The 8,342-nt window shown below is 36.4% G+C and overlaps 2 protein-coding genes across 2 annotated transcripts; one reads left to right on the top strand and one right to left on the bottom strand.

Moving 5' to 3' along the window:
* Positions 1-1,642: 1,642 nt before the first annotated feature.
* On the top strand, positions 1,643-3,288 carry LOC122280883. The gene is made up of 4 exons (XM_043091962.1): positions 1,643-1,866; positions 2,164-2,234; positions 2,432-2,521; positions 3,018-3,288. The coding sequence occupies exons 1-4, from the start codon at positions 1,752-1,754 to the stop codon at positions 3,039-3,041; spliced, it is 300 nt and encodes a 99-aa protein (XP_042947896.1). The 5' UTR covers positions 1,643-1,751; the 3' UTR covers positions 3,042-3,288.
* An 840-nt stretch (positions 3,289-4,128) lies between these two features.
* Positions 4,129-7,923, bottom strand: LOC122281978. Its single transcript, XM_043093869.1, has 6 exons — positions 7,332-7,923; positions 6,825-6,902; positions 5,879-5,913; positions 5,708-5,763; positions 4,728-4,823; positions 4,129-4,490 (listed from the first exon to the last, which is right to left on the bottom strand). The coding sequence occupies exons 1-6, from the start codon at positions 7,743-7,745 to the stop codon at positions 4,432-4,434; spliced, it is 738 nt and encodes a 245-aa protein (XP_042949803.1). The 5' UTR covers positions 7,746-7,923; the 3' UTR covers positions 4,129-4,431.
* Positions 7,924-8,342: the final 419 nt, after the last annotated feature.

Raw genomic sequence — 8,342 nt, 5'->3', positions numbered from 1 at the left:
TGTTTCACAAACAAACACCAAAATGGGCTGTTTTTCCTTAACCATAAGGCTAAGGTCTTGAACTGTCCGAGGGTTCCCAAGCCCTCGGCAGTTCCAGCAAAGAATTTTCATGCTTCCATGTGGTGCTGCTCAGCAGCCACCACCCTTAGTATATTTTCATCACACACTACCTCATCACTTCTCTTAACTCTCTTGCCACCATCAATCTGTTCACTATCATCTTCCATAGCATCAAAATTTCTTTTTAATTGAGAAAAAGAGCTAGATAGCTTACCTGACTCAGGCCTAGCCCTAGCCCTTCTTTTCCACCTTGATGACCTCTTGCTATCCACATCCTCATTAGTCAATTGCAGCATTTTGTTTTCAGTCACTTGAGTCTTCTCGTCTTGTACCTTTACACAAGCATCTGGTCTACTATCACACCCTTCTTGCACTTTCATCATAGGTTGAAACAACACCTCCTGCACTTTCATCTTTGAATTCACATCAATCACCCCTTGCTCTACTGAATCATCCTCCTCCCTTCCCTGCTGAGATTCCCCTTCCTTCTCCATTTCCTCATACTCCTGCCTTGAATTATCCTTTTCTTTTTCTTTTTTCTTTTTCATTTTTTCTTTTTTCTTTTTCATTTTTTCCTCCTCCCCCTTAGTAGTTGCTTTTCTAATTGCTTTTCTAATTAGAGGTCGTGCCCTAAGCCACACTCCATATTGACCAGCATTTTCATCACTCCCCTTGCACCCCTCCTTTTCATGCACAATTCTTCCACAATTAAAACAAAGCCTATGTAGCTTCTCATATTGAAAAGGCACCCATCTTCTCCTCCCATCCACTAAAATTGTCCTTCCTCGAGCTACAGGTTTTTTAAGATCACACTCCACCTTAACTCTTAAGCATCTACCCCAAGCCGAGCCATCTTCCTGCACATCCACCTCCACAACCTCCCCTATTGATTTTCCTATCTCCTCTCCCATCCTCTTTGTCATATAATTCAAAGGTAAATTTAACATTTGCACCCATAGGCAAGCATGATCAAAGTCAAACAGATTAGGTTGCAATTTACCTTCAAATTCTTTTAGAACAAATAGATGATTATCAAACAGCCAAGGACAACCATCAAGTACTCTCATCCTGTCTTTCCAAGTTACAAAAGTTATAACATAACAGTTACTTCCAATCTCCTGGAATTCCACTGGTTTTCCTACCTTCCAGATTCTCTCCATCATAGATCTGATAACTTCCTTCCCAATCCGACGTATTGAAATCACCTTCCCAACCAAGCTTCGTTCACTCTTTAGATTCATTATACTCGAATCAGCATGCTGTATTTCAATTGGCCCATCCTCCTCATCATTCAGCTTCAATCTCCTCCATACCTCCTCCATGTCTTCCATCGCACTCCTCTGCTTACACTCGCAAACAGAGATCGACACTCCTTCCTCAATCGATGAAGAATACTAACTGCTTCTTCTCAGTCGCTTTCCAAAAGAAGAAAGCAGTTGAGAGAGACTCTAGTTGGGTTCAACTTGTCATAACTTAATTTAAAATAAAATATATATTTATATCTATGTTATAAGAGCTTTGAGCATCAAATATACACGTGGGAGTCCGTGTGTGTGTGTATACATGTATTTATGTTTGCATATCCTTTGTTACTCTGTTCCTTAACCATTGTCTATTGCACTCGAACTTTCTTTGGACTTCCACACACACAGACGCTCTCTCTCAGACGCTTTTCAGTGAACCGAACACCGATGGCGGTGTGGACAGGCGCCGCTCGCCAATCCGCTTATCTCGTTCGGCGTTCCTCCCTTAAAACGGCTTCCTCTGCTTCCCTTATACATCGGCGCGGTCTTGCCGGAGGAGGCGGTAACCTGTCATTCCTTTTTCTTTCTTTAGGCCATGTTTGCTTGTCGAGGAAAACAAATAAAGGAAAGAGAATAAAAGCGATTTTTTTTTTTCAATAAAAAAATGGACAATTAACTCATGGATCTCAGTTGAATCCGCCGTTCTTTTTTTCGCTGCTGTTGAGGGCTATTTGAATTAGACACATTTGGAATTCAATTGTCAGATTTCTCTGCTAATACATGAGACCTAGAGTGCATTGAATTTATTTTTTGGTTATAGTACTTGTGTAAACATTTGATTACTTGGAGCATATTGCAGATCATCAGGGACCTCCAAAGGTGAACTTTTGGCAGGACCCATTGCACCCATCTAGATGGAAAGAAGAACACGTACGTAATCCCTTCCAGTGAACTTATTTTATTAGTATTTAATATATCATCACGACGAGCTCTTGTTCGAATGAGATTCTGGGAACAAACTAGTGATGCTAGTTAGTCTAAGTAGAGATTCTATATGGGGGTGTGTGTGTATTCAACCTTTTTGTTGTTTGTAAAGTTGGCTGAAGAAATGCTTTTATCTTTTGCAGTTTGTGATTGTCTCTTTAGCTGGATGGGGGCTACTTTTCTATGGAGGTTACAAGTACTTCACTAAAGGCAAAAAGAACAAGGAAGATCAGGTTCTGTTTTCCACCTTTTTGGTTGTTTGTTGCTTATTTATGGTATAATCTTGCTCATCACATTATCTATTCTCATTTGACTTTAGACTCTGTCACAATGAGAGGAACTATTTCCTAATTTTGGGATCAAGCGTTCTTAATTTTCATTTTTATTTGTCTATGTTAATTTTTTGTATACATATAGTTCTCTGCCTGAACTTCAATGCAAAAGTAGCGTAGGGATGTGAGGTCTATCTGGAGCTGAAAAACTGGTCATGGAAAAAGATTGTTGTTTTTCAGAGTTGTCATGATTGCTTATGTATCCCATATTAATTTGATTATTTGGGGGCATTTACGATATGCTGCACGGCTCATTGATTGTCCAACGATGCATTTTAATGCTGTTCTTCAGGGACCAGAAGCACTTGTTTGTCTGTTATTTTCACCGGACAACTTTATGTTTGGTTCATAAAGTTTCGACACTATATTTTAGCTGACTTGCTGTGTTTATTTGCAGAAAGTAGGAGAAAAATCACACTAGCTTTTCTTCTGGGGCTGTTCTAGAGGAAGTTCAATGCGCAAACAGTCCTTAAAACTTTGACCTGTAAAAAGAAAAGTGCCGTTACTGTTAGTGATTTCTGGAATGGAGTGTTTTTTTTTTTTTTTTGGTAATAATGAATTCCTGGCGTTCGGATGGAGCAGTTTTCTATGTACTCGCTGGATAAGGATGCTTTGCAGTGTAAATTGTAATATGAAACGGGCTAGATTTGGCCTGCTTTTGGTCGTTCTATTGTCTCCAACTAGAACTTTTAGAGGAGAATTCACATCCTTGCTTAGCATAAGCAAAAAACAGCTCAAAAAAGTTGCGTTTTTTCCAATTTCCATTCTCTCTTTCATCACGGATTTAAAAAAAAAATAAAAAAAACAAAGAGTAACCATAATAATGACTAAAGATGCAATATTAATATATACTTAAAAATGAAATCTTTCGTTAGAGTATTTTTCATCTCAATGAAAAGAATCAAATCAATATATAAAAAAAGTTTTGCTCCGTATAAATTAAATCGTGCACTAATCTGTATATTAATACTGATTATTTTATAGTTAAAATTTAAATTAATATTATTTTTAATAAAATTTATTTTTTAACCAATTATATTAAATTAATACACAGTTATAACTAAATTTTTCTATAAAAAAATATTACGTTATTAACATTAGAATAAAAGATCTAATTCAGATCTGTCTCCTTCGGCCTACTTTAGATGGAGCGTACTAGGAAACTCAAGCATCGTCATGAATTAAATCATTAAGAGTACAACCTTGTACGAATTCATCGACACTTGGATCATCTAATTATGCTTGAACAGCCACAACGAAGAAAACGACAACAAATTAATTGTAGCACCAGCACCTGTTTTTCGTTTCAGGAGATGACTAGCACAGATTTTGCCCTAAAGACTCGGCACCATTTATTAACTAAACGACCTCTAGTGTAGATTTTCATAGCAAATATGATATCAAGGCACTGCCATGTACTTGCCACGCAGATAGCATGAACTTTCAATGCACGTTCTCAAACAAGTTTTACCTAATCTGGTTAGTTAAATTAAATAAATGACAACTAGTTTAAAACAAGTCCATGAGCCATATTATCATTCAAATTTTTCTATATGCTCACTAAAATATCAGAAAGTACACTGGAACAAGAAGACCATTGGAATTAAGACAAGAAGGAACTTTAGGCCCACGAATGATATACAAGAATACAACATAAGAAACATCACTATCAAAACTTATATTACAGCTGCGATGTCAGTTTGCTAACCATTCCTCTCAAGCAATAATGGCCCTGTTCATTGAGGGTGTCTCCAGTTCGGTATGACAATATACCTCCATCAGAGGTTCAGGCTATAATGGCTTTAATGGCCTTAGTCTGCATCTTTTACTTCTGCTTCAACATCGACAACTGCCATAGAAGAACCTTTCCCTGGAAAAGGGGCAGTAGGTTTAGTAAACCATTTCAACAACAATTGCAGGAAGAGAGAGAGATGGGGAAAAAGAGGGGGGTGGGTTTAAAAGAAGGAACAACATATAATTGCGGATGACCATCTAATGCAGGTACTGTAAACTAGATGAACACATGAAACTTTACATATATTGATCGTATAAACATCACATTCAATCCTCTCAAAGGAAAGGAAACAACTAGCATTGTGGAAAGTACCTTTCTTGGAACTGGAAAAATCCTTGAAAGCCTGCCCAAATGTTGTTGATTCGTTGGAGAACTTCACAGAGTCCCTTACGAACTCATCACCAACAACTGAAATTTAATTGGGATGTCTCAAAACATTACAGAAATGTGGACATATGTATTCCACATGTAAACTAAGATATATTAGTTCAAATCTAGGAGAAACAGATGAATTGCACCAACAAGAACATTGGTTGGAAAAGTCCATGCTGTCCATCTTTATAGATCAATCAAGCATATTCCTTGTCTAGCGTCATATTTTAGGTTCCATGTTTGATGCAACTTTAGAGTTTCACTAGTTTGTTCCAGTCAGGCCCATCTCAAAATTTTATACAGAACAATGATGATTGAAATACTTCCATGAGGGGTAAAAAGGCATCGACAGCTCACTCCACAAATACAAATAGCAAAGATATTAAAGATTGTAATGAAGACTTGACTTCCATCAATGCTTGAAGTACCAACTCTAGTCCAAGCTTGAAGAGTGATTATTGATGGTGAGAACCAGGTAAGTGGAATTAGCTTGAATCATTTTCAAATGGCACTGGAAGTTGGGGCATGTGAGCCCAAGGGGGCACAACAAAAAAGTGTCAACTCACCACCCATAATTGATGACATCATTACGCAAGCTTATATTACATATAACGAGATAGGGATAACAAAACAGCAAATGCATGTAATTAAAGCAAAATATCATTATGCATTATAAAAATTGCAACATTTGGCAGAAAAAGAAGCCAACTGGAAAAAATTCTAAAAACAAAAACGACTCCACTTGATAGCTCTACAGCTTTGCTGCAGTTAAGAGTCCAATGACTATATACAACTAAAGGACTAACATAGCAAAAATAAGCGTTTCTGCAAGTTAAACAACCATTGTCAACAAACGGAGCAAATTAATTAGAGGAATTTCAGGGACTTCATTAAGTAAAAAACTGAATATTTAACACTACCAGAGAAAGGTTGACTGCAGAAGGGGCACAACTGCAAATCATATTTTAGAGAAGATCTGCAAAAGATAAGATTACTGTCCAGGTCAGAAAACTCATTATGCATGCTGATCCACAATAATACAAAGCCAAGTCTCTGCATGTGAGTTTTATGTCGTGGAAGATATCTCTTACTTGAAAACTTGAAAATCATTTCCACAGTTTGGGCACTGCACATACACCATATATGAAAAGGGAAAAAAAGAAACAATCAATAGAGGCACGAAACAGAAATGGTTGAATGATCACTCCTTCACATTCTAAAAGTACCACAGAAAATAGTTTATACTCAACAGACAAATTTAAGCTTTTCATGTATTTTGCAATGAATCATTCTTCAAACACAATATCTGTTAACATAATTTAAGTTCACTCTTTGCATATACAGCCAAAATTCATTTGAAATTAACATGAAGTTCTATCACTAGAAAATTTTTACAAATTATGTCATTACAAATAAATATGGCCAAAACTCTTTGCAAATACGTCCAAAACTCATTTGAAATTAACATGGTTTAAGTTCTATCACTATAAAATTTACACAAATTATGTCATTACAAATAAATCGAACTTCACTCTTTGCATATATAAAGCTAGTTCGTATAAAAAGATCGAACTGTCTAATCAACATGACCATTCACCCAATAAAGCATGCATTACAGACATATTAGAACTCATGAATATCTTATTCATTTCCAAGAAAAAAAGCAATCCGATGAGCCATTCAATAAATTATCAATGCTCTATATGTTTAGTGTCTATGATGAATAGGAACCTGCAAATGCAATGTAAACTTGATAAGGTCTATCACTCATGCTGATGAATTTCCGGGTAACAAATTAGCCCGCAGTTTTTAATCATCCACACATACAAAAATACTACATAATGCACAACGTTCTGATGTCCAACAATTACACAGCTCAACCAACAGGTGCAAGAAATTCTTTTTCTATCCTCAGTAATTGAACAAATCTCAGAAGTCACAGCTTTATAAAATGCAATATTACATAATTGGAAGTCTAGACTAAGAAGAAATTTTGAGAGAAAGAAAGCCAAGAGCAGAAAATTGAAGAAGCCTCACAGTGCCTTGAACCATATCCCGCCCAGCCCACCAGAGAAAAGCACCCAAGCCAACGATGGGTAAAAGCACAACAAAGAGCTGTACATGATAAAACATGAGGCAATCAGATTCAGCCATATATATTTGTCACTTGTCAGAGCCAACAAGTTATAAAATGTCTCAAGAGTCGAAACAAAATTATGCTATCAGACGTTACCAGAAGAGTATACGTATTTATTTGCCCTAGAAAAAAAAAATGAGATTCAAGAACCCCGGACCTTAAAAAGAATCACCAGTAAAGCCACATACGATTATGTGATAACAAAAAAAACCAAAAACAGATTATCTATTGCATAGGCAGATTAGCTTTGTCAATTGTCAAATCCCATAAATAAACGGATACAAGCAAAATAAAACAAACAGAATAGTACTGAGATTCGTATTTTAGTTGAATAAACACACAGGGAATTACGTGTGAGAGAGAGAGAGAGAGAGAGAGAGAGAGAGAGAGAGGGGGGGGGGGGGTACCCAAACGGAAACAATGGCATCAAGAACCCAACCAAGCTGCCCAGTCATGGAAAGATAAGTCAACCCAACAGCCAAAGCAAGATTTCCGAGAATCCTAGCAGTGGCACCATCATCTCTCCCACCACCACCGCCGCCATTAAACCCGAAACCCTGATTAAACCTTACCAAAACCACTCTTTTCTTCATCTTCAATCCCTCCTCTCGCACTAAAATCCCATCCTGACCCCTACTTCCACCTAAGAAAGACCACCTCTCCCTATAGACCCTCAATTTGAACCTGTTGTGATGCAAAGAAGCAATCTTTGCTCTCGATAAGGAGCAACAGTTAATGGGTTTCTTGTATGTGCTATAATTTTGTAAGGTTTCCAACCTGAAGGTCGAGATATTAACGGAGATTTGCAACAGTGGCGTCATCGCATATATGCTAACTACAAAAGTCTATAGCAATTGTCTTGGATAGTTTTCTGGGGATTTCATGGTGGCTCAATAAAACGGAATAGATTTTTCTGGTCGGCCTTTGGTTACTCTCCCTCTCTCTGTGGAAATATGCATTAGTATTATCCTCTGGGACGGATACCACGTGTGCTTGAAGTGAACAGTCCCGTTCTGTTTTTGATTTGGACCATTTGCTCCCTTTCCCTTTCAAAGATGTAATCCCTGCGATTTGGTATGATGATATATTCTTATCTAATTATTATAATTTTTAAAATTTTTTAAATAAAATATAATAAATAATTCTAATTTTTTAAATCTTAAAATAATAATAATAATAATATTAAAAAAATTACATTCTAATAAAAATTTATTCAACTTTCATTTTATCTCATCTCATTTTATTTATATAATCAAATGTGGGTGTTTTTAAACTAAATGAACACCAAAAAAAAAAACAAAGAAAAAAAAAACATAAGAATGTAAATGTAAATTTATTCTTTTGGCTTAAGAAGCGTAATTAGATAGATGATGTTTGTGAAAACTATTTGTAAATTCCTCTTATTTATAGCATTTAAA

The sequence above is a fragment of the Carya illinoinensis genome, chromosome 11, assembly GCF_018687715.1.
Source record: "Carya illinoinensis cultivar Pawnee chromosome 11, C.illinoinensisPawnee_v1, whole genome shotgun sequence".
NCBI classification, from domain to species: Eukaryota; Viridiplantae; Streptophyta; class Magnoliopsida; order Fagales; family Juglandaceae; genus Carya; species Carya illinoinensis.
This window is presented reverse-complemented; position numbering and strand designations above follow the sequence as displayed.